Source organism: Gopherus evgoodei, chromosome 2, assembly GCF_007399415.2.
Source record: "Gopherus evgoodei ecotype Sinaloan lineage chromosome 2, rGopEvg1_v1.p, whole genome shotgun sequence".
Lineage (NCBI taxonomy): Eukaryota > Metazoa > Chordata > Testudines > Testudinidae > Gopherus > Gopherus evgoodei.
Genome location: NC_044323.1, coordinates 47699271 through 47726576, shown reverse-complemented (window position 1 = coordinate 47726576; position 27306 = coordinate 47699271). Strand labels below are relative to the sequence as shown.

The 27306-nt window shown below is 38.0% G+C and overlaps 1 protein-coding gene across 1 annotated transcript in view; it reads right to left on the bottom strand.

Annotated features, from left to right (window-relative positions):
* CASD1 (CAS1 domain containing 1) overlaps positions 1 to 27306 on the bottom strand; it is a 57819-nt gene that overhangs the window by 19815 nt on the left and 10698 nt on the right. The window contains exons 2-12 of the mRNA XM_030550583.1: positions 23881 to 23977; positions 22831 to 22951; positions 18942 to 18986; positions 17286 to 17348; positions 15823 to 15867; positions 11077 to 11200; positions 7710 to 7924; positions 6212 to 6637; positions 5648 to 5737; positions 4825 to 4944; positions 1168 to 1324 (exon numbers count right to left, since the gene is read on the bottom strand). Coding sequence (XP_030406443.1) covers positions 1168 to 1324; positions 4825 to 4944; positions 5648 to 5737; positions 6212 to 6637; positions 7710 to 7924; positions 11077 to 11200; positions 15823 to 15867; positions 17286 to 17348; positions 18942 to 18986; positions 22831 to 22951; positions 23881 to 23977 — 1503 coding nt within the window. The remainder of the gene's footprint in view (positions 1 to 1167; positions 1325 to 4824; positions 4945 to 5647; positions 5738 to 6211; positions 6638 to 7709; positions 7925 to 11076; positions 11201 to 15822; positions 15868 to 17285; positions 17349 to 18941; positions 18987 to 22830; positions 22952 to 23880; positions 23978 to 27306) is intronic.

Sequence of the window (27306 nt, the reverse complement as noted above, 5' to 3'; positions counted from 1 at the left end):
AAGTATCTGTGAATGGCCTCCTAATTGCTCTATCTCTAGCCAGGGATGGTTGAGAAGGAACTGAGGGTGGTTCGCCCATTCAGAACTAATTAGCCTCAAGGAAATGCATTAGGAGGAGAGAGCACATGTACATGCTGAACAAACGCTGCTACCAAAGATCTCCGATCGGAAGTGTAGGGATGCACACACATCTACAGTGGAGCGACACCATAGTGACACTACTCGAAGAAGACAGGATGGGGATCTATGCTGTGATAGTACATAGAGTCTTTACTCTCCAGGTCACTGGTTCTAATCTAGGTGAGGCAAATGATCTCCAAAAAGAATTATTACATGACAGCTGTTCACCGAGCTATAGTATGTGAAACAAGCTGGTGGTCTCACTTCAACTTTCTAAAGAACAAATATCCACATTACAAGAAATAATGCATTTAGCACCACCTCAACAATCTCAGCAAAGGGGTCATACACGGTAGCAGCAAGGAGACCCCTACTAGGTAAGAGATAATAAAACTGGTTCCTCAAGAAGAGTGTTGAGGTACATCGGCAGCACAGAGTAGGGGAAGTTTGCAATACTGTTGATCATGCCGTCCATTTTCTGAGGACAAAGTATTTTTCTATAATACTAACTTTAGTTTATAAGGTAGAAAATACACTATGACATTTCCTCTCAAAGTTCCACAATGAGGAATGGTTGGGAATATATAGTTCTGAATTTCATTCTACTTTTTAAAAAGTGAGTTTTTGTAAATAAAAGGGAAAACCATAGATAACATTAAAACTCTGAGTTCAATGAACACAGGTACAGCAATCTAGGAGCAAGTTCATGTGAGGTTTTTAGCTTGCATTCAGCAGCTGTTTGTTTCTTGCAGTGTTCACCAATTTTCAAAACCTCAGAAATATAATTCATATTCCAACAAATTTAAGCAAGGATACAGTTCACCAAACACTTGATGTGTTCTGTTGAGAACTACAGAAAGTAAAAACTCTCCCTCCAAGTTTGGTGGACAGTGGTTTAACATATTTACAGAATTTACTTCTACATTATTCACATATCCACATAAAGACAAAACACACTGGCTATCAAGTTTTGTATATGATTGTAATTGTGTACATTGTCATGCAAACACCTTTACAGTAAAAGGAAACAAACAAAATTTATTTTACCGTTTGCTTTCTTCTGGACTATTTGAGGCCATACAGCTAATGTAGCATAGATGATCATAAACCAGACAGTGACTAGTGGAACAAAGTAGTAAAATTGGTAAGGTCGGTCCATCACTATACATAACACCACAACCAGGAAATTGAGACGAAATAAAACCTGTGGATAGTTGGGAGGAGCAGGAAGAGAGAAGAGTTTTTTTCATTTAGGATTACCATCAAACCAGGTTTTTCTTTAACACTATACAAATTATATAAATAGTATGCATATCAATTTCAACACCTACAATATTACCTTTCTTGAAATTTGAATGGCTGTCTCAAGCAGTTTGAACTTTAGCAAAGAAGTAGAGCTGAATGGTTGTAGTTTGTTGTTTAAACCAAGATACCATCAGGGTGAGCCAGTCGCATATGTACTCCCTCACATTAACTGGACAAAAAACCTCTACAACACAAAGTTTTCTCCAGTCATCCTTGTATTGGAACAATTGATTATTATGAACAACAGACTTTGAGATATCCTTTCATTTTGAAAAGAGAATAATTAATAGATCTGATAGAAGACCTGGCAGAGGTGATAGCTAAGGGGGAGACACCTGAATGGACATTCCTGGACCAGACCATGGAGGGGAGAGGGTTAAAAGTGCAGTTACCCTGAAGCTGTGACAGGGCCTAATAAGCACTCATACCTGTGTAGTAGCCATTCCACAATCCTTTTAGGGGAGCATGAATGATCTCAACTAAAACACCCAATACCTACTTTTTATTTTATAATGACGAGGGAAGTCATGAGTCCAACAGGCACACAGCAGCTTAAATCTTCTAGAACTTAACTGAATGAAAATGGCTGTAGTTCAAACCAGAGATAACAGTAGTTTATGCCATCTAAAGCAAGACCTGCAGTCTTGGAAGCAGGCAATCCAATGTGCTGGAGTGCTGAATTCAATTGCTCTTATCCATAGAGAAAGAAAAAAAACCTCTTTAAGACATAAAGGCCCATTGGTGACAATTGGCAAAGGCTTCATACTGTTCTTTACAAACAACAACTGTATCAGACCCCACAAACTCACTACATCTAATACACCACCTTCATGGTAATTATCCATAAAGAGTAGCATGTGGGGTCTCTACTACTAGCTTGTAATGTACCAATACTCATTAATCAAGAGATCTGTGCATGGGTGTGTGTCACTCAGTACCCTAAAGCAACACCTTGGCACCCCCATATTTACCATGGATATAATTACATGTTTTATACAAAGTATGCCTTGTGATGTATTATCGGCTGAACATTAATATCTTGTTAGATTGTACGTGCTATAATTGTATGGGAAGTTATGAAGTTTTACTATGTGTGTTACTGTAGTAAGTTGTAAGGTTGGAACACTCACAACCAGCCCTTCAGGTACAACAGTGGAGCAGCCAGACATAGATAATGGCCTATTAAGGGGAATACACATTCACACGGACTACCTGGGGAATTGTATACATTAGAGACCTCTCAGAGAGAACACGTACATAATGGAGACTGTTTCATAGCAAAAGATCTTTGAAGCAAGCTGGAGGAACTTATAAAGGAGGGGAAGTGACATCATCATTTGGCATCTCTCTCCTCCGCAACACCAGGAAACACATCTGGAGAACAAAGTCTGATCTGGGGAGATGGTCCCAGGCTGGAAAGGAGAATCCTGGTTTGTGTATTAAGGAATTATACCATCAGGGTGAGACAATGCTTGATTTAAATCCTGTCTAGTTTATGGAACTCAGATTGTGATTTAATGTTTTATTTCTTAGGTAACCAAATTTGATCTATATTGCTTACTACTTACAATCACTTAAAATCTACCTCTCTGTAGTTAATAAATCTGTTTTACATTTTACCTGAAACAGTGGGTTTTGCTTGAAATGCATGGGAAATCTGCTCAGAGACAAGAACTGGTTCATGTCCTCTCCACATTGAGGGAGGCGTGGACTGGGTAATAAACTTACACTGGTCAGGCTTCTGACCAAGACAAGTTAGTACAACTCTGGGGTCCTGGTCTGGAGAGCTGTTGGGATCACTGGAGCCTCTCTATTGTTGATTCATGAGTGGCTGGCAAAAGAGTTCATGTAACTCAGCAGGGTGTGTCCTTGCCTGTGGATGTCTGCGTAAATGCAGTTTCTGGAGAGCGTGCAGCTTGTCACAGCATCACAGTGTGACAGGGATCCCAAGCTGGTGAGACAGAGGCCGAGGTCTCAGTGGTACCCCATTTCCAAGTTGCACCCTGGGAAACCCATCACAGGGGCATATTTAAGAAATAATATAACAAATTATTCCATTCTGGTTTTGGAGTGAAAATGAGTCGGCAGGAAATATGTCTGGGTGATCACCCTCCCAGGCTAGTTGATTATGTAATGTATTGCTCGACAGTGTACCTTTGCACCAACATAGACAAGTCAATGGAAAACCACACAAGACTCACTATAAACATGGAAACCACTTGGAAGTGAAAAGGAACAATATGACAATGCAGGGATTGCCCTGTCTGTGAATAAAGACAAAAAACGTATTTGGTATATCTCAGCGTGGAGCCATTCACTGAGGAGGTAAAGTGAGGGAGCTTCATGAAAGACTGAGTACTAGCTCCTTGGGGCTACCAAGTGCTGCAAAAGACTGAACTTTAATAGTTACCTTTCCTATCTAATAATGAGTATATGCCCCAGTTTGCATTTTACAATTTTATATGCAACCATTCTATTTGAATTTTATTCTTAAATAAATCTTATTTTGGTTTACTATAACCAAACTCAAGTTAGGCGTGTGACACAGGAGTGCTGGTCTAAGGTAAAACTGTTAAACTGGGATACACTCTTCCTTTGGGAACAGAGGATCTGGGATTTCTGTGGGTATCTAGTGATCAGGGACTTGATACCATAGGGGGACACTCTGAAGAGACCCAGGGCCTGGGGTACATCTATTGTCAGCCTGCAGGGCAAATGCAGGGCTGGTATAGCCCAAAGGAGAGTACTTGAGTGGCTGATGGACCGTTGGTGTGAGGGAGCTAACACTCAACTTGCACAGGCAAGACTTCCTCATGCAGGAGGGAAGTGGCAACATGGTGGCTGACAGCCCTGGCTGCCTTAAGAAGCATCACACTCTTCACAGTGAAAAAAAACTGATTTTGTTTCCAGATAGTAGCATCCTGGATTCACCAAATATTTATTTGTATAAAGATCCAACAGAAAAATGCTCTAGTGGTATGTAAAATAGAATATCCACATTAAACAGACAAGATGGGGTATGGGTTGGGGAAAGAAAGATCCAAAATGGATAATTTAGATAAAGTTTGTTTCAGTCTTGCCTTTTCATAATATTACACTGGTTTATGTTCATCACTATTTATTGTGCCCAATTTCTGATGAAAATATTAAGAATGATTATTTTTCACCTCAGCCACATTCTAATGGGTTACCAGCCTTCCCTCTAAAATTTGTCATTATGTTTGTATTAGATAAACTAGATTGATCAGACTATATTAAATGGACCAGATGAGAGAGAGACAATGATCAGTTTGTTATGAATAACAACCAAAATAATTTTAATCTCAGATAATTTAGCGAGCAGAGAGATCTGAACTTGGAAATATTTTTATACAAAATCAGTGAAAGATTTATTCTTACCTGACACACTCTATACAATCCAAAGTCTCCTTTGATCCAAAAGTATGAAAAATGTCCATAACCTGTTTGGAACAGATATGCAGCAACCAGAACCCGAACGTGCATATACACAGGCAAAAACTGTTGAGAAAAATAATTTACTATTTTAGAGAGGGCCACAGAAGCGCTCTCTCTCTCTTTTTTTAAACACTATTAATTGTAAGTAAGTTCAGAGTCAAGAGGAGAAAGTTCTTCTGTATTTTAGGCTTGTTGTGTTTCTGTTTCATAAAACTTTATGTCATTGTAAACCAAAGGAAAGAAATGTTATGACCTACTTACTACTACTTAAAGCAATTCTCTTTTGCCCTAGCCTCTCTCAAATTGTAAAATCTGAATAAACTTCTTACAACTGTATCAACATCTCTACTTTCTTGTGGGACTATAACTGGATTAAAAGGAAAAAAAAACACATAAAAGTTGTCTCCAGCAAGTTTTTGTAACTAAGTTAATACCCGTCTTCCACAATGAGAAAATAATTCCCCTTCACTGGATATGTGGGTGGGGATGGTAGGGGGGAACAAAAAACCCAAAACAGTATAGCCTTACTGATATCTTCACTTATTGAAGGAAATGATATGAGGCCTCACAAAAATTATTTTTTTGAAATTAAAGGTTAAACGAGGAGCATAATGTGAACTGTTTATGATACTCAAGTCTAATAAATGCTTGGATATTTTAACTTCTGTATCTTGACGGTAAATGGCAGCAGCTTATTTTTCCTTTAAAGCATTGAATCCAAATCACATTACTTTTTAAAAAAAAAAATTCAATTCAAATCACTTACAGTGCTTGCTCCAGAGATATGATAAATCAAAATAACAAGCTGCATCCAGCCTTTCCATTCATCTGTCTGCTCTCTATTTAACATCTTAGTCTATGCAAAACAAAACAAGAGTGTTGCTATTCCAACAAGTACAACGAACATCTACAAAATGAGGAGAAAAAATTCAAAACAATAAACCAGTTTATGGGCAGTTGGGTCTAAGAAGAAAAACTTCTACACTAATGACATTATATAAAGTTCACTGTGTATTAGATGTTGCCCCATAAATCAATGCTCATCTACTAGTCTGAACTAGGATTTGACTCTGATACCTTGTGGCCAGTTGATGGATGAACACTACCAGCAGCTGCACCCACAAAAATGCTTTACCAATGCACTTGCAAAAACGTCCTTTTGCACCTAATTACCAGTTTGTGTACAATTAATGAATTACCATATGCAACTCTATATTTTGTGAGAGCATCAGTGATATCTTTCTGAAAATTTGACCTGTAATATTTTAGTGAATAAAAATGAATTCAATTACAATCCTGAACTGGGAAATGACACCAGCATGATCTTTACCTCTTTGGCGTTTTCGGTATAAAATACTCCTAAAACCAGGATGTAGATGATTGGTATGAAGAAAGATGAATGTGTATAAAACTTGTTTTCCTTCATGAATAGATTTGCTCTGTCACACAGATAGAAATAGGCCATGATTAGACCCAGCTTGAAGAAGGAGTGTAACAGTGTCTCTAGAGTAGAAACAGGAGATGTATTGGTGACAGGTTTTTTCTCCTCTCCACTTTCCATATCGGTGCATGGCTTGTTTTTTCGATGATTATTACGATAAATAAAAGTGAGAATTAAATATCCAATAATGGACAAAGCAAAAAAGCAAAAAGCTAGCTTCTGTATCAGAGTGAGAGGAGGCTGAGGCTGGCAACAGGAACCATCAATGGGCTTCAGAATCTTATTGCAGTAGACATTCATAAGAATCATTGCACTCTGTCAAAGAAACAAGTAACTAGCTATCAAACATTCTCAGCATAGGAGATTTTTTTCAAATATATTTACTAATATTTCACATTAGTAAAGAGGCATTTTCCCCTATCATTTTATATTTAAGCACTTCATATATGCACACACAGCTAGTTACACACAAATTCGAAGATTAAAATAACACATATTAACAGATCTGAGTCAATATTTTTAAGAGTCCTGATGTAAACAAACAGCTTTAATTTTTATTATTGATTTTGAAAAAGCAACAAGAACCAAAGCCATGGGCAGGAGCACAACCCAAATAAGTAGATCTGGGAAGGTCTGTTATGGAGGCTGTAGAAATGTAATACTTCTACCTCAAACTGCGGAATGGCAGCAAAACTGCTTTGCAAACATTACTGCAGACTCTGTTTTGCAGTAACCCATACAGCTTGCCAGCTGACCTGCACAGACATGGATCCAATAACCCACCTTTTGCCTACCTATTAGCTCACCCCTACAACCACAAACTTCCTTCATGTTGTGCTGCAGGGAGCCTTTACAGAGATTTATATGGGATGATGATTCCCTGAAAGGGTTCCCCACATCCCCCCAGCCTCCACCATAACAGAATTACTACTAATATGCTGAGGATCCTGCACACTCACAAAAGGGGAGATTTAGGATTTTGCCCTGAGAGCAGCTCTCCAAGAAGTTGTGATTGTCATTCATTCATGCAGAGGAAAGCAACAAATTTGCAGCTTGGATTCCTCAGGATGTGAAGGATCTAGCGATGGTCTCAAAAGTGTTTAATATATAGGAGAAACTACATTTTTTAAACAGCTATGTAGTTACTTACAAAATGGCAAGTAGCATCTTGTAAAATTCGTTTGCAAGATCCCAAAAGATACCCTTTCATCTGCTGGGGTCTTGCAAACAAACAATTTCCTGGAAAACTCTTGTGCGTCATTTTTAAGACTATAATCATCAAGGGACACCAAAGTTCATACTATCTGCCATTATGAGTACATGTTCAATTAAAACCTTGCTCCATTATTAATTTTTTGTTATGTGGACTAACAATGAGAGTACTCACTGTTTCTCTGCTTGATTCTGGGAGATGCAGGCCATCTGAAGATTGCATGATAGTTTCTTGTGCTATGAGTTTAGAAACGCTGAACACTTTAACTTTAGCTTTGGAATTTCTGGAGCTGCTGTTCAGAATACTGATTGCAGCTTCATTGTAAGCATCTATTTTCTCATTAGTGATCATTTTCCTACTGTCACTCAACATATCTTCATAAACAGGATCTGAATTTAAAAAGAATGTTAAGCTTTATTAAAAAAATCAATCATCATAATTCAAATTCTATAGACTATATTCATCCTAAAAGATTAATCATAATTTTTCAGTGCTACACTGGATGGTAAAATTAACGTTTTATCATTTGTATTATAATCCTTGTTTTTTATGAGATTTAAGCCCAATAATTCACTGTAATCTTCAATCTGGCATGCAAGAATTTAATTTGGGAGCATGTTTTCCTAACACTTCTCAGACCATGTATTTAGTTATCTAGTAAAGAAGAGATTTTCTCGTCTCAAATGCTCCTGTACATTCCAATGAACCCACATCAATACTAGTTTGGGATTTTTTAAGTCTAACTCTCCTTGTTCAGAATTCATAATGTTGAATATGTCAATTAAACATTAAAATGGGCACATCAGCCATCAATACAGTTAATGTTACATAAGTGTTTACGTTCTAATCTAAAGATCAAGAAACATCAAAATTAAAACAGGATTAGCTACCTTAATTCTGTCTCCGCATATTCATTACATCACTATCTTTAAATTCATGATCAAACGCTAGTTCTCAAATAATTCAATATGTCACACTATGTTTCCTATAACCTTAAAAACACATTAAAATACTTATATTTTTCATGCCTCTATACTTGTGGTATTTTCATAGTCCAGTTTACTTTTAATGACACTGAATTTTTATACATGTTCTCCAAGTATATATTTTAATGTAATATATCACTTTTTTCCAATCAGCAGCACAGCTGGATGGAGTTCAGGATATGAGGCACTTAACTGAACTAATGTAGATGGCATCTGTATTTCCGCATAATTTTCACTATTACTTTATGACATGAAACTGTAAAATGTTGCGCAAGAATTGGTTACTTCGTACGTTTCATACTCCTCCTGGGGGAATTCTCCACCAAAAAATTAAAAATTCTGCAACAAAAAATTAACAATTCTGTGTACAATAGTTAAAAATTCTGCAGAATTCTGAATATTTTATTTGTCAAAGCATCAATATAATCACACCAGTTTCAATTATTTTTGGTCATTTTATTTCAAAATATCTGTCAGCAAGTATATCTGTAACAATACAGATAACAAAAAAAGATGCAGGAAATGTTTTTTGACAAACAGATTCCTTACTAGGTGTATTAATACAGAATTCTGAGTAATAATTAATTTAAACTACAATACAGGACTGTATTTCCTGCATCCCTCAGAAGCAGTGCAAAGGCTTTGGGGAGTTGGGGTTAACAAAGAAGCCGAGGGAGGGGGAAATAAATTGCTGGGAAGGAGCCTGGATGTGAATTTGGAAGACTGTTGGGTATGGGTGGGAAAAGTTTAGAACAGGTTTTTTCGGGGCGAGCGGGGAGGGATTGTTAGGGATCTTTCCCTATGCAGGCTCTGGCTAACCCCTAGCTTCTCCCAGTCAAACACATCTACTCCTGTCCCTTTGTGTTCCTGTACCCCCATGTGTCCCTCCACCCCCACTCAGACACCCCCTCCCCAACCCTACATGGCTCTGTACCCCTCCCCCATGTGTCTCTGTGCTCCTACCCAGCCACTCCCCTGTCCCTGTACCTCCTACCCCATCTCCCTCTGTGCCCTCACTCAGCCACCCTGTCGCTACTATGTAGCTCTGCACTCCCGCTCCCATCACCATGTGGCCCTGCACTTTCCTCCCTTGGGCCTATGCCTCCACTCCCCCATTCAACCCCTGCCCCAGTCTGTCCTCCCTGATTAGCCCTTATAAACTCTTCTCTGACCCCCAGCACCCCACACTATCTGTCTCCTCATAGCCCCTGTCTTCTGTCCTAACCTGGCCTGACAGGCGCTGTGAAGAAGGCAGGTTCTTCCTTTTCCCTAGCTGGCTAGGAGCTGCTGCTGTATTCTATTGCGACACCGCCCTCAGGTGGGCAAAAGGCAGAACCGCAGAAGTTATTTTCTGCCAGGAGCTGCTGCTGGTCTTGTGCCACAGCACCCTCTGGTGGGAAGAAGGCAGAACTACAGCAACATTTCAGCAGAAGCTTCTTTCTGCGCAAAAAATTAAAAATATGCACGGCTCATTAATTATGTGCATGCAGTAGCGCAGAATTCCCCCAGGAGTAGTTTCATACTAATGACTTTAATGGATTGATGTACAGAATAGTACAGAACACTATCACATGCCCCACATGTGTATCTGAAGGCTTAATCCTACAAAACACTAATGTGCACTGTGCTTCCTACCATGAGCAGTCCACCCCATGATGGCTAGGGGGCTAATTAGAGTGGTAAGCACTACATTTAATAAGTATGCACAAAATAAGGCCATCAAGTTGTAGAATATATATTGCATATACTGTATTATTTGAGAAATTGTACGTGATCATATAATTAAAAATGAATACAATACACAAAAGGTGAAAGAGTTGAGACTACGTGTGTAACCTGAACTTTGGCAAAACTTGACTTGTAAACCATTAACTAAGCAAGCTTAACGTTTTCTTAAATTTCTCTTTTTTTTTTAAGTTAAAATTCAGTTATTAAAGTTAGAAAATATTTTACATCAGCAGTCTATTTCATGTATGTAATTAACTGCAGTCATGGTTGCTTATTCGGTGTGAGTATGCCCAGCCTCAGTGCTCCTCTTTGGAAAATGTCTCTCTTTCTGGCTAACAGCTAACTCCATAACATAAAAAGACTTGAAAGGAGCATTTCTCTTAAGCTTTATCATGGGTTGTATAAGTCAAACAATTTGAAGAAGTTTTATTACAGGAATGTTTCAACAAGAAGTCAGTGTTGAGGGGGGATTAAGATTCCCCCCCCCCCCCCAGGAAGAAGAAATCAACTGCTTATGTCTAAATATAACTGTCAACACATGTAATTTTAGATAGCTCTAACTCATGAAGGTAGGAACAGGTCAAACACATGGAAGGTACAGTCAAGAGGAAATGGGTGAAATCTAGCATACCAATATTGACAAAGATCCAAGTCTTCCAGATTTTATATCAAAATTTTCTGAATATTCATGCAGATACTAGACTACTTATGAACAACCTCGGGGCAAAGCAAGGCAGTAAAAGATGGTTTAGTCCTCCACAGCCTGCAAAATTGTGATTCAAATCAGACAATGACAGCACAAATTATAGTTATCTACTGTATTTTACCTTGTAAGACCCAGTATACATCACTACTCTCTGCTAATTTTTCCAAAAGAGGCGCTATTGAAGTGATATTGATTTTATATTGCGTGAGGGCTTCATTGCTGCCATTGTGAATCTTGATAGACCACTAGAAGATTAAATAAAAAAAATTCAGATTCTTTATTTCTAAAGTATATACAATCATAAAACTTTACTGATTCCATTCCATTATTAGCAGCTATTTTCAATACTATTATAGAACCTGTTTATTTCTTAAATATTTTAATAATTTTTATAGCATTAAAAACATTTGTTGGTTTGACAGGCTAGGTGCATAACAGAAGAATGAACTATTATCATAAAGAGTACAAAGATATATGTTGCAACTGTTTAACATAAAGGTGGCATTTGTCTGCTCAAAAATTGTTCTGATATAAATTTTATTAGAAACTCACTGACTTGATGGAATAGTATTAAGGTAGCAGTAACATATAGGGACAAGATTTAGGGTCAAATGCTCTAGACTTTATTCAAGCAAAACTCTCATTGACTTGAAGTAGAAGTTTGTATGAGCAAAGCCTAGAAGGTTTTAAGTTCGTTAGTGTATGAATGAATAGTACCTGAAAAACAGTACTGTACACCTCTACGTCGATATAACACGACCCGATATAACACGAATTTCGATATAACGCAGTAAAGCAGCGTTCCGGGGGGGCCAGGGCTGCGCGCTCCGGCGCATCAAAGCAAGTTCGATTCAATGCGATTTCACCTACAACGCGGTAAGATTTTTTGGCTCCCGAGGACAGCGTTATATCAGGGTAGAGGTGTACCAGAAACAGCTATGAAGACTTGTGGTGGTATCTATTTAAGTACGGTGAAGGGGAACATTTATGTATCCAAATGCCTCCCAAATATTAAGAAATTACAACAACAAATCTTTTTCTGTCTTCCTTTTCAGCCTGTAATAGAAATAGCTTAGGAAATTCTTTATATTATTGTTCTGTGTGTGTCTGTGTTGACATTACAGAGGGAACGCAGAGCCAAAAACATGAGTTTTTATTTAGCCTGAACATGGTGAGGCCTGTAGCCATTGTAATGTTTTGTGGGAATGAATTACATGATCTAGGTCCATTTCCTATGAAAGGTCTTTCTTCCACACACTCAAGCCTGTTCCAGCGGGTCAACAGTTTCATTATTTCAGTGGAAAGTAGCTATTGTGAGAGGTCATAACCTTGGAGCGAGAAACAAATTATTCAGAAGCTATGCCCAATCCGATAGAGAACCCTGAATATCAAAACAGATACTTTTGCTAAGCCCAAGAAGGGGCACAATATTCTGGCCAGTCAAAGACAGAAATGGGAATTTCTGCTACCATCAGTACTTCAGCATCAAACAATGCTGAAGAATCCCATGGACCCAAAGGCTGCAGAACAACTTAATGTGAGGGCAGACATGCTTGGTAGCGGTGAGGGGGCATAGCGAGCAGAAATAGGAAAGTGCTTCAGAAACCTATGAGTATTACGTCAGTCTTTTACAAGTTCAACTTTGACCAACTTGAAGATGGTGTTGCTTAGTATGAGATAAAGGACAGAGAACTGAGTGTCATCTGTGTATTGCGTGCTCATTTTTCTCTTTCATATCCACAAAGGCAAAGTTCAAAGTCAAAGGTAATGCTCTTGATTGCAGTCAGCTAGAAGGGAGCATTTAGGTACAGGGCTATCTATAAGCAGTAGTCAAGGAACAATAGTTGTGCTTCACTGGTTCTTCTAGTTCTTGACTGGGTAGAGTTTTCTGGAAATACATTTTGGAATTTGATTTTCAGGAGTAGATTATGGTGGTGATTGTTTTGTCTTATATTAGGGAGTTTTCATTTCTATGTAGGGTAGGACACAGTGCAATCAGGACTGGGGGCTATTCTTGAGTTTCTTATGTTAGTGTCCAGCCCTAGGCAATGCCTACAATACAGGTGCTATAAAGGCTCACTTACCACACTGTAGCTATGCTGTTACAGTACTGCTGCATAACTGTTTCCTAAAATGATGGAAGGAGTTCTTCTGTCGCTGTAGACAATCCATCACCCCAAGCAGCAGTAACTAGGTCAATGGAAGCTTTCTTCCCTGGTTGCTTCTACACCAGGGATTAGGTCAGCCCAGCCATGGTTCTCAGGGGTGTGATTTTTTTCACACCCCTGAGCAACATAGTTATGTCAAACTAAATTTTAAGTGTAGACCAGGCCTTACTATTTGTCCGGGGTATTGGTGTCTGTGTGTGAAAGACAGACTTCTAAGAAAACTTATGAGAAACAAAAAGCACAGAGTTCAGATAGGAGTTTTAGGCTATCAGCTGTGTGGATGCTGAAGTCTCCCAAGATGGTGTGATGCTGGCAGACCAGGTACTAGCTCATGCCAAGACCCCCAGGCCTCACTGAACATTGACAAATGCATAGCTGGAAACCAGTCTGGCTCATCTATGTGTTAGTATTATCAAAACAGGTATTAGATTTATAAAAATGTGTTTAGACTGTATGAAATTCTTAGAAGTTGTTGTATGCATTAATCTCACACATAATATCTGTGTCCCACGTTGTAAGGTAATTTTTAGGTGTTTGCTCTGAAACTATAAAGCTCCACAGTCAGGAGAGATGCATTAACACATGTGAAATATTAGTTTACCACAAGAGGTGTCATCTCCTGCCCAATGAAACAAAGCCCATAGACATCAGTAAGCTATTGTGCAACATCAAGGGACAAAAGACTTTAATGACTGCTCTCCCCACACCCATGAAGAGGAGACAGTACACAAACACTCATCCCATCAGCTTGAGTTTTGGGGAGAAGGGAATAAAAGTCCCTGTCAAGAAGAAATTGTTCTCCCTATGCTGCTTGAACTCTGAAGGGCAAAGACTTCTAAGCATAAGCAAGGGCCCCCAAACTGTTTAGCCTGGGTTAGCCCTAAAGGACATATAGAGCTTGCATATCACAACAGCTTCTATCATCTTCTGAAACTAAAGATTATAACTTGTTTGTATGTTTATCTGCTTTAATTTTGTAAATAACTCATTTTCCTTAGTTAATAATAGTTAATAAATCATTTTTTCCCTTAGTTAATAAATCTTCAGTTAGTTTATTATAGCATTGGCTACACATATTGTTTTTGGTTTGAGCTCTGAGATGCGACTGATTTAAGGAAAGTGATTGGTCATTTGAGCCTGGGAGTAGTCTGAATATCATTTTGATTTTTTGTGTAAGGCACCATCAGTCACAAAGGAAGGCTTGCCTGGGATGTTAAGATAGACTGGAGTACCAAGGGGACTGTCTGTGACTCCACATCAAGGCTGTTATAGTTTTTGAGGAGTTTATGCTTGATACTTACTTGGTGAAATTTAAGCAATCAGTTTGGGGTTTGTGCCCTGGTTTCTAACAGTCAGCCTTGATGCTGGTATTCACATTTGTGAGCCACTCCAGACAGCTGACATATGGCTCTTGTGAACTTCTTGACTACATCATACTACATGTATAGATCACCTCTGCTTGAAAACTTTTGGTGTCAAGAGGTTTATAGATTAGCAGGACTCTTCGACAGGTATTGTCTCCAAATTCACAGATCAAATAGCAGCACTCAAAACTTTTTGTTTGCAATGTACTATTCCTGAATTTGAGCCAGGGTGGACTGATTTAAACCAAACTGTTTAAATTGACAAATTTAATCATGATTTAAATCCGCAAACAGGAATCCTTGATTGAAACTGATGATTTAAATCACATTTTGCATTTGTACTTTTCAGTTATTTTCCTAAAGAAAGGCTGATTCTTCTTAGTTGGTAATCATTAAAACATGGTGAATTGCAACTAAGTATAGCCTTTACATTAAATTGGGGTATTTTTGCTAACCAAGATGATGTCATTAAAGGTGGGAGATAGTAGGAAGACTAGTCCATTTCCTGAAGTGGTGCTGATACTACTGGAAGTGGGGAGAGAATGAGGATTAGTCTACTCTACCAAGTAAAATGATGTAACTTACGTTGCTCAAGGGTGTGAAAAAGCCATCCCCTGAGTGACACAAGTTACAGTGACTTAAGTACTGGACACACCCCCACTATGTAGGTGGCAGATGCTCTCCCATCGGCATAGTGCGTTTTCACCAGATGCACTACAGTGGCGCAGTTGCATCGGTGCTGCTGTGATGATGAAGCACTCTAGTGTAGACTTGCCCTGAGGTTCAGATTCCTGAATCAGGATGTCAAAACTCACAGTCTCAGGAAGCACAGATACTGAGATGGCTCCTGGCAGCAGTAAAAGGCGGTATTCAACAAGTTGACAGAGCACAGAAGAGTTTACATTAAGTAAAAAGAATGGATTCCTGGAAGAAAAACCTTGCAGACAGGACCATTATCAAGGTCAATATTTTTTCTGAAAACAATATTCATTAAAAATGTGATATTCAGTTGGCCAAATTATTAATAAAAATATTTAAATCGTTTATGAAGTACCTGGGCTATCTTCTCATAGGATTTGTTCTACATTTCATCCATGCATCAAGCCAAAACACAATCTTTAACAATGAAACGGTAATCAAATATTACTGTACATCTATATACAAATATTACTCTGATATTTTAAGAAGTATTGGTTATAACAAGAACAAGACAATTGGAATAGAAGATTGGCAATCAGTATATGTTTTCCCTTTACTTCCTCTTGTCACGTTTCTAGAAGTATACATATTCTCCTGTAAATTCTCACCAGAATGCCTACTGCATGAAAAGCTTACCGTAGCAGCGCCTGCTACAATTACATGAGGTTTTGCAATAGAACCCTAAAACACAAAGTAAAAGAGAGATTAGTCTTCTAAATATCTTCACAAGTCACTAAAAGCTATTACTCAATTTATTACACAAGTTTTTTAACATCTGTGCCTCGATTTTATCACATCTCAGCTGTCTTGTGAGGCTAAAGAATTTGTAAAGCAGTGAGATCCTCAGATGTAAGGTTATATGTAAGTGCAAAGTATCATTATGTTTCCATATGTTCAAAATCATGTATTGAGTTAGGCAATATTTAAGTTTTCTCTTTAAAAGCTATCCAGGCATCTACTCAGAAGATGCTATGCATTGCTAAATCACACAAACATGCATTATAGCAGCTGAAATAAATATTCTAGACATGTCTATTATTACGAAGTGGCCAATGACTGAAGATACTTGTCCATAAAAAAAAAAAAAAGAAATTTGTCTAAATAATTAAGTGATAATCATATTATTATTTGTAATATTGTTGTGTCTAAGAGTCCTATACATGGACAGGACCCTACTATGCAAGGTGCTGTACTAACACAGAACAAAGACAAACCCTGTCCCCAAAGCGTTTACAATCTAAATTTAACACAAGAGACAGGTAGAGGCAGATCGGGGGTGGGGAGTTTACAAGAAAACAATGAGACAATATTAGCTAGCATGATAGGTAGTGGTCTCTGCACACCAGCAGCCTAACTGCTGTCAAGCGTTTTATAGCCATCATGGAAAAGGACAATTTTAAAGAAGGTTTTGAAGGCGGACAGAGAGGTAGCTTCACAGATGTTTACAGGGAGTTCATTCCAAACCTAAGGGGCAGCATGGGAAAAAGCACAGAGATGTTCGTTTGAAAATTTAACAAGTGGGCAGTGGAGACTGGCATAATGGGCCATCATAGAATCATCAAAGGAAGAAACTCAGAAATGACAACTATTCTTTAGTAAGAGTTAATTTGTGAACAACTTGACTAATTATCAAGGGAGATACATGTTCAAGTTGTTATACTTGTTAAGTATGGTAATTTGTTAACCAGCAATTTTAACGAACACCTGACATGCTGGATAGCATAAAAACAAGAATCATATCTGACAGTAAGTATAACTAGTGCATAATTATAAGATCCAGTGCACCTCTCCAAGAATTCACCAGATATTACAGAGCTGTGGGATTCTTTGGAGACTTTCATTTGAGCTCTAAACTTCTGAGTCCACACTGTGAATTTCTGCAGCTTGGGTTAGCTTGTTCTGTGTGAATACATCCTGTTGATATAATAGTTGTAACACTATATCTTTTTAGAGGTCTTAGTGTACAACTTGATCTTAATTTTTTAAAATATTATTCTCCTTTATCTACATTCAGAACTTCTACACAATATGGAACAATAGGAGACTAGGTCCCTCAATCTGTTGGTATCTTCTAAAGTCAGTATATTTTTAGAACACACCTCAGTCCATGATTTGATACGTTGCTTCATAGAGCCATTAACTTCTGGATACCACAGGAAATCCTGTAAAAATAATATATTAATACCTGTGAGTAAATTTAAGAGTAGCTCATCATTTAGAAAATGCATGTGAATATCAAATACAAGCAATGCATTTCATACATGGAAAATTACACTGGTCCAAATTTTGCTTCATTTCTTTACTAGATTCATGGACCAATCATAGATGAAAGATTTGATATCTTAATCAGCCAGAAACAAAGGGTAAAATAAATGGGAGTTCTGTCATTTACTTCAACAGAGCCAAGATTTCACATAGAATCTAAATCTTTAAACCAGCTGGAAGCGAAGAGTCTCAGTTTTCCCAATAATATCAAGGACAGAAACAAATGTATTAAAGTTTACAAAGGATCACGTCAGTGTATTCTAGTTAACTTTTAGCTTCATTCTCCACACCTTTTAGCAACAGCTATCTTGCAAATCTCTGAACTAGAAAACCAATTTTCGGAAAGCTTAATATTCCAGATTTCAAACTATGTTGAGTCCTAACATTTGGCACAAGCATTCCACATTACTAGCTTCTAAAAATGGAGCAGAGGGAAACAAAAAAAGGGCTAATGACTTGCACTTTATTAAAATCATTCTCCTTAATAAAAATAAAATCTTTCAATTAATTCCAAAAGGTTTATGTAAAACTTTATTTGTACTTCAGCTAATGTTATTCCCTCTCTATGTAAGGCCCAAGGTGCTACTTGACATCATAAGTAGTTTCTGCTTCCCCAATCAAGAGGTACTACAGTCTCCTAAAAAGTACAGTGGAGACAATGTCATGTCAAAGGAAAAATATAAAACAAAGAACTGTAAGAAAACACTATAATGAAGGCAGAAAGACTGGCCTAACACAAAGTTCTCCTCCTGAATACAACACCAACCACTCTTTTAAAATCATAGCTCCCTCCAAAGTACCTAAGTAATCCACTCAACGTGCACTCTTGATGAATTATATGGAAAGGAGTGGGAAAAAAGTAATGCTACTGAGGTCTTTGCAGGAGGAAGACCCCACTCTCAGACCACTGGGGATGGAGACGGAGAAGAGGGTTCTCCTGAAAATCTACCCACAATCCCCAAGTTTTTTTGTGTGTAGGTGTTTTTTTAAAAGCCTTCTACACTGGTGATGCACCTGGCTTGCTCTGTTACTGCAATCAAAGTGGACCCAGGGCAGAGAACTGGTTGGGGTGGCACAGAAAGCTCATCTGCATTTACCAAGTTATCACAAGCTACTTTCATTTGAAGGGCCAATTATGAGATCTGATGAGAGGACTAATATTTCAGGTCAATAGTATTGTCACTACTATTGAGTCCAAAGCTCCTGTAAGATAATGGAAATGATTGGGGTAAAACACACACCCCTCAAAGGGCCTTACTCAGATTTCACTAAACTTTAAGATACAAATCTTCAGGATAAGGGTGGGGGTTGAATCCAATCATAAATGGTGCTGAGCACCTGCAATCCTGATTGACTTCTGTTTAATTTGTGACTGATCAGTATCTCTGAAGAGAGGCCCTTAATTGTTTCCACCAGAAATATAGAGGGAGCATATAAAATTATACATTGATTATTATAGCTTGGAGCTTATTACCACAAAAAAAACTTACCACTTTAATTGATGCAGATGTGTCTTCAGAAAGAATGTTTCCATGCTGCCAAAATAAAAAACAAGTTAAACTTGTTCTATGTTCGAATACTGATCCCTCTCATCTCTAGAGCCCTGCAAATCTGCGGATATTCATGGACCATTTTTGTGGATCAGTTGCAGATACAAGTTTTGTATCCACACAGAGCTCTATTCATCTCCCATCTAAGGCGTCATTTACACTAAGAAGTGTTTGCTAGTACAACTCCTAGAGGAGACAGTTTATACCAGAAAAATAGTTCTTTTGTCTGTACAGCTTATACCACTTCCTGGAGGAAATAAGATATACTAGCAAAAGTTGTTTTTTGGTTTTTTGTTGCTAGTAGTGTAACTGATTTTTTCATGCTCCTAACTGATATAGCTATGCTGGCAAAACTTTGAAATGTATCTCAGGCATATGGTGCTATGCCCCCCAGCAGCTCCTGGGAACACCAGAGCTTTCTATTACCAAATGATTCAAAAAGTCTGAAATATTTCCTTTTTACACATCGCTATTTTCCTTAATATTCCTCTCAAAGGGCTGAAATCGAAACAAAACATTTTCCTCTCATATTTCCCTGGTCTATATCACTAGTATGCCTTCTTTCCTGCTCCCCCTGTACTCTAACAGCTGAACCAATTTTGCTCAAAGTTTCCAGAAAAAAATAAAATCACCACAGGCAAAAATCAAGCCTGGAATATGTAATTCATAACGTATTGACTGAAAACAGGAGATTAGAATGGAATAAGTTAGGCATCCTTAATTACAGTAGACACAAATACTCAACATTAAACTGAGTTGTATTATATCAGTTTCAATGCCTGAAACAGAAAGGACACGTACACTTTCCCTCCACAAACTGAGCTGAGGTACCGTAGACAAACATACCCATTCTTTCTCCATAAACCAGTGATTCCCCATACTCAGCCATCCTGAAACTTCAGATATCTTCCAAAGTCTATTAAATGCACTGTTACCCCATCAGTTTCACAAGCATTTGATACAAAGGTCTTTCAGCTCAAAACCAACCTAACTACTCCTCCCCACCAAACTCTCACATTTGCCAAACTACTCCCCACCTCTGGCAAGCAATCCAACACCAACCCCCAGGCTAGGAAAACTCCTGTTATCCAATCAGCCAAACATCTGGCTTTGACAAGTGAAATTTAATTACATGCTGCCTGTCAGACAGACTGCTATTGTGCATTTAAATACCCTGGATGTATTAAATAATTGACAAGTATGATAAATGAAGGGGAGGGCAGAGCTCCCTTTATGGACACCCAGCCAGCCAGCAGCTATAAAATCCCTCTTAGTAGCTGTTCTCTAATTGATCTATCTGTAAAGAGTTAAAAAGTCTCACTGCTATGCATAAGTAAAAGGAAGTGAGTGGACACTTGGACAGAAGAGCCAATGGGAAGTCTAGAACTTTCTAAAATTGAAGAACAACTCCCCTTTGTCGGTCTGTGGTTGTTCTCCAGGGAGAGACAGCTAGGGCTGCAGTTATGCTGTAAGAAGCTTGGGCCCAGGTATGAAAAATACTCACTATCATACTTGGCAACTACTCATTTGAACCCCAGGTATGTAAGGAGATCAGGAAATGTCTAGGAAGACACAATTAGGTTTCTCTATTTATTTATTTATGGCTTAGGGTTAGCCCAGAGGAGTCCACAAGTGTTTTTCTTTTGCTTGTAACCTTTAAGCTGGACCTCAAGAAAGCTATTCTTGATGCTTAATCCTTGTAGCTTTTATTTTTTAAATCTAGCAAAAGCCTAAATTCCCAGAGGCATTTTTCTTTTTTTCTTTCTATTAATAAAGTTCACCTTTTTTAAGACCAGAACTGGATTTTTGTGTCTTAAGAGGTTTGTGCACATGTTGTTTAATTAGCTGGTGGCAACAGCTGATTTCCTTTTTCCGTCTCTCTCAGCTCTTCCCCAGAAGGGTGGGGAGTGAAAGGGCTTGAGGGTACCCCACAGGAAGGAATTCCCAAGTGCACCTTCCTGGGGTCTCGAAAGGATTCTGCACTTGGGTGCTGGCAGCATCTACCACTCCAAGGTCAGAGAAAAGCTGTAAGCTTGGAAGTTTAATACCAGCCTGGGGCGGTAAGTATTAATTTTTAGAGTCCTTGAGGGCCCCAACCTTCTGCACTCGAAGTGCCAGAGTGGGGAATCAGCCTTGACAACAAGTCTGACTTGAAACTGAATACAAACCCTGAACAGCAGACAAAGTTAATGATTTGGGTGTCTGATAGACTATGGTGATATAGTCTCTTTCTGGCTCCACTTAGCAAGCTGTGCTTCACACTTATCTTCAGAAAATGAACACACAATTGTATTTCATTTACAAGAAAGGCAAGGCAGAAAGCTATTTTTAATTTCAGCCCCAATCAGACTTGTATATCAGTCAATGCATCTAGGATTTCAGTGCAGATTAAATCAGCAATTAACCTTTCAAGAAGTGACTTACAAGACTTGAATTAATTAATTCTGTCTAAAAGAACAAAACAAAAACACTGGCATAGATCAGATTGGGCTCCCTCTACTGGTGGCTCATCAGCTTGCTATGAGGAGACCCTTCCTTTGGTTCTCTGGGTGCTTTAAGCCTCTGAAGTCTGAACAAAGCCCACTGTCCCTGTCTTTGGGTCCCTAGGGACATCTCTAGAGCATAGATCTTCTGTCTAGGCTGCAACCATGTGGTCCAGCTTCCTAGCCCCTCTGGTATCACTGCTGACTCCTCAGCTTCCACCGCCCCCCAAGCTTAAACACACCCTTTCCCAGAACTCCAAAGGTGTAAGCATTCTAGTTTCTGCTCTTCAAAGCGCCACATGGTAGGTGTAACATATAACACAGATACAAACATGTTATTGCTCTTTACTTAAGCATGACAAATACATAGAGGGTAGAGATCACATAGAAAACAACACATCCTGAACACAATGCCCCTCACTGTAGCTCACTCTTCCTTTGGAGGGTCATCTATGTTCAGACAGGTAGATGGACAGGAGGAACCTGCCTCAATCTCATCCAGTTCTTGCAGCTGTCTCCCGCATCTTAAACTGGTGAAAGATTATCAAAGAACTCCCAACAGAGCAGCTTTTGTAACCTTCCAGTCCCTCTGTCAGGTGACCTCCTGATCAGCCTCCTCAGGTGACCAGAGCCCAATACCAGATGACTTTCTTACAAGTGACCCCTCCCCATCTAGCCAATTCTTGGAGTAGACATTATCTTACTGTCTAAGATGTTTGTACTTGAATAGAGGACCATATCAATTTAACAACTGTCTATTATTAATCCTGCATCACTATGCCTTGGCATTTCAGTCCAATATGGAGGTAAAGAGATCACTGAGAAGGCACCTTGTCCCCACATTCAAAACAGAGTTTCCAGCTTGGTAAATATACAGAGAGAGAGTACATAATCTCACAGAGAATTCATAAATTCCACAGATTTCCAAGTCATCCCACACTGTGACAGCCATATTTTCTCATGAGAAAAACAAATCTCACTTAGTTGCCATTGGACAGGCCACCTTAGCTGAATAGCCTAGGAAAGAAAACTAACATCTGCTGAACCCTCCCTCTGCAAACTTCCCACTTCACTTCTCAGGATGCCAAACATTCCTGTTATCACCCTCTGACAATTGCTTGGGCCCAATCTCCCTATCGAGTGCTTGACTTGTTTCTCTGCAGAACTATGCCACATGGTTCCCTTTCCTGAATGTTAGGGTAGCAAGCAGTATTATTTCCCAACAAATGCCCATTTCAGACATCAAAGTCCTTAGAAAACACCCAGTTTCTGGTGTTTTCAACCTGGAAATTAAGTGAAGTTTTAACAGTTAAGTGACAAATTGGCAGGGAAAAAGTTAGTCTTACCTTGTTTCCTTCTTCCTTGACTTGAGGATTTATGAGTTTTACAAAAGAATAAAACAACTGGCGAATTCTGGAATCTCCTATAAATGCAATATGTTTATCTAGGAGGCAGCTTTTGGCTTCACTGCAAAAAGAAACAACATTACAGAATTAACATATTACATTATTTAAGGAATCAATTTAATGAAGGAAATTGACAATTCCTTAGAAGGAAATCCTGAATGTTATACAGAAAATTCTAAAACATTACATCTAACTCTAAAGAAGGGTAAACTGTTTGGTTATTTAAAAATACTGAATGCATTACATATAACAAGGGATAAGTATGAAATAAGGCACCATCCTGATTATTTGATTACACAAATTACTGTAGGCATGAAAGGACTTCCTTTCCCATTGGGTGGTGCTGAAAATAATCAAAAAAAGACTGAGAAGTTGTATAACTTTATTAAATAATAGAATAATTTTGAGCAATAAAGGTATTTGTCATGGTTTCTATATTAAGTGAAAGAAGAGAAAAGTGATAGGTACTTTTATTTCTCAACATTATTTAGTACATTTTCTTATTTAAAAAATTCTAAAACTACTAACTATTTGGGATAGTATAACCAAGAATCGTATTTTACCTTTAAATCACAATTTGAAACTATATATAAAACGTGAAAATCTGTTTACTGGACTGCAATCTTTTCAGTCCCTATAGCCTTGAACTATCTCTAAATTCTTCAGAACAAACAAAATGTGCAGTATAAATTATTACTACCACTCTTATCTATTTATATTTAGTAGCACAATCCTATTATGCTTAGCGCTCTAGACACATAATGAAAAGACTATCTGCCACAAAGGACTTACACTAAGGGCCCTTTTCTGATCTTTGATAAATTATGTATTTCACTGTAACCCATTTAAAAACAGATGCAAGCATGAAGACAGTCAAAAGAGAAGAGGCTATAGGGGCTGAAAAGATTGCAGTCCAGTAAACAGATTTCTTACTACCTTCCCCTGCAGAGAATAGAATAAAAATAAAAGAATGTAAGGTGATATCCTTACCTATTTTTATATTTATGCATCATACAACTGTGGGGCTGCCATACTTTTTCCCCAAGAAATCTCCCGGTGGAGAGAAGATATTCGCATGTATCATCACCTTAAAAAAAAATTACATTAGAGTTAGAATCCAACTACAGAATGTATCATGCAATATCTTAATCATCAACTACTTTATTTTTAAAAAAATAAATAGTTGATGTTTGGACCACAAAAAGATAAGAAATCATTAGCACTAACTAGAGCCAAGTATACTGTAAGGAGGTCCCGCACAAACTTTTCCATGTAATTTTGCCATTTATTGCATCTCACTTCTATCTGAAAACATTTCTCTGTCTGCAGCCAGATGGTGACGATTGCATAATTTCTACTAAGGAGCAGGTTGTGAAGTGAACTAGATTAATACTTGGGCCTCCAGAGTTAAAAGAACAGAGCATCAATCTACTTCGCCACCTACCATCCTACAATTTTAACAACATAAGGTGAAGTGATTAACATACTAGTACTCTAATGTAATGCTCTTCTGTAAAGATTTAGCATATACTTTGAGCATTTTATATAGAATCTAAGTCTAAAAAAATAAATGTGCAGGATTATCTGTTCGTATCTGCTTGCTTAAAATGTAATAACCACCTTAAAGCAGGTGGAATTATATCTCAGTGTTTCTGCAGAAAGAGGTTTGCATAGGAATTCTCTGCAGCCTCCGATTCTGCACTGCAGTCAGCTCCTTCAGTCTAAAAGTTGCAAACTAAGGGTCAGCTACAGAGATGGTGATTTTTGTTCTTCAAGCTCAAGCAAATTAACATCTTAAGTATGAAACCAATAAATAAGGCCTCTTTAAAATTGTTATGAATACCTGGGCCTGAAGAAAAGGGAAAGAGTTTGGTGCTGTTGCCAAGATATTTTTCCAATGAAGCAATATTGAAAGAGTTACAAGTAGTTATGAAATTTCTCCCCAAAAAGAAAAAATAAATGATATTCATGGACACTAGACCTTCATTCAGAATGATTCTAAAGTGCTTTACAAACTATTTAGGAATCATCGATTTATAGTCAGTCCTCTATAAAGTAAAATGCACCCGCTGTTTAGCAGTTCACAGCAACATTACATACTCGAAAAATGTAGTTGTTATCTGAACTGGAATTTGTTCTGGACATCGGGATTAGCCATCTTAGTCTTGAGAAGACTACTATGAGATTTTTGGTTACCACTAGCCTAAACCTCAATTGTGCATCTCATCCAAAAGAAGACACCAACTGTACAGTGTCCCCAAACACTGTCTCAAAGAGAAGGCTACCTAATGAATCACCACCATTTAATGAAAAACCTGGGATTTCTTTGGTGGTGTTCTAAGTACTGACCCGGCCAAACTCTGCTTAGCTTGAAAAGTATGGCAAGATCGCAGCCTCTGCAGTAACTAACAAAATTCTCACATATGTACACTAGACTTTGTTCTAATAGCTTAAACCTTAGACTTGGGTTCACAGTATGGAAAAATTATATAGAATTTTTATGTGGAGAGCAGAGTTTCAGCAAAGTCAGCTGAACACTAGTTTCTTATAGCATGGCACTAGAGAGAAGAAAACTGAGGGGCTATTTATTTCAGTAATTTTCTATAACTAAGTTACAGGAAAATCCGTAGGAAAGAGATACAGTGTGCTGAAATTGCTTAATATGATCTTAAACACAGATCACTTGACGATCTGCACTGAGACAAGAGGCAGTGGAAGAGGAAGGGAAAAATAAGCACACTGAATAAAGAAAGGCTATTTTCTTGTCAGAGTATTTTACTCAGATAGCAGCAGATTCACATGGTGATGATGTAGCTGTGGTGGCATACAGAATGGACCCATTTCCTTTTCCTCTCCTGACTAATTTTCATTAGACAGAATTTCTCGGGGTCTGTTTTTAATTTGATATACCTCCCCCAACCTGTATCTTCAGTTTTCTAAGTTCAACTTTGAGACAACTCCTCATTGGTCCCAATATAGGGTAGTGTTGGGTGAAGATATATTAAATTAAAAAAATTAATACATAATTGAAATGGACAGTGTATGTGAAAAGAGTCTAACTTATAACCCTCCACCCTGAAAATAAAGTAAGGTTTTCACAGAATAGCTTTTCTACGTCAAAAATGAATAGTTAAGGCATGCAAATGATGACTCATGCTATACATTTCTTCTCTTGTCCTATGCAAGTTACATCTCCCACCCAATCTAAACTATGCCCCCTTTTGTTCTGAAATATACTGCTGGATATTCTTCGGAAAAATAATATGCCACTTAAAATATTAAAACAAAAGAAGTACTTTTGCATTATATTTCCTGGTTGTTGAAGACTTGAGGTATTTTCAACCTTACCAGTCTTCTAATTAAAAAAAAAAGGGGGGGGAGGGTGTTTAAATTTAGTATTAATGATACTCTTGATATATGTATAAATATGTAAAGGTTATATGGCATACAAATTGTAAAAAAACATATTTAAGATGCAGAATAATAAAGGAATACAAAAGGACAGTGAAACCTTTTGATTGAACAAAAATATTTATTAAATTACATTGATAAACTAATAAAATTCTCAATATATGCACTTTCAAATTAGTACAGCCATGACAAAATAAGTGAATTCTTATGAAAGGTAAAACAAAATTTAAAGTATCAAAGAAAAAGCTCATATGGGCAAATTCAGCTACAAATGGAAGATTATTTCCTTGTACCATGAGTTCAAATCAAAAGCTCCCACATACCTATTCACAATATTAAATAGGTTACAACATGAATTCATGTCTGCTTGCTTTAGATAGTGAAATCACATAAATGTCACATAATAGCTCAGTTCCAAACATTTTGCTATATACTCTGTCACAAATATCACAGTATTTCCTGCAAAATGTGAAATCTACAAATGTCACTAATATGCTTTTTTTTTTGCAGTGTAGTTGTAGTAATGCTGGTCCCAGAATAGAGAGAGAGAGGGAGAAAAAGAAAAGGCTGGTGATGTAATATTGTTTATTGGACCAATTTATTCTGTTGGTGAAAGGGACAAGCTTTTGAGCTTCACAGGGCTCTCCTTCAGATCTCAGGTGTTTCCAGGAGCCTTCTTATGTGGGCAGTGAAGAACCACAGATGATGCGACTCTCTGCCTTATATAGCTTTTGCATATGGCAGGAACCCTGTGTTCCAAAGCCTGGTTCCCAGACCAGTCTGTGGAAAAATACTGACATCCCAAGATGGAGTCCAGCATCATGTGGCCTGGTCATATGTCTTTATTGAGTCATAGTAGCCATCACTCAGGGGCTGTCTGTAGCATTCTCAGGAAGGCTCACCGGGTGGGAGAGAAGCTTCTCCTATGGCCTATTGTTCTCCCTAATGGCTCATTGCCCTGAATAGGCCCTTCACAACCACCCATCTAGACTGAAAGCATCTGTC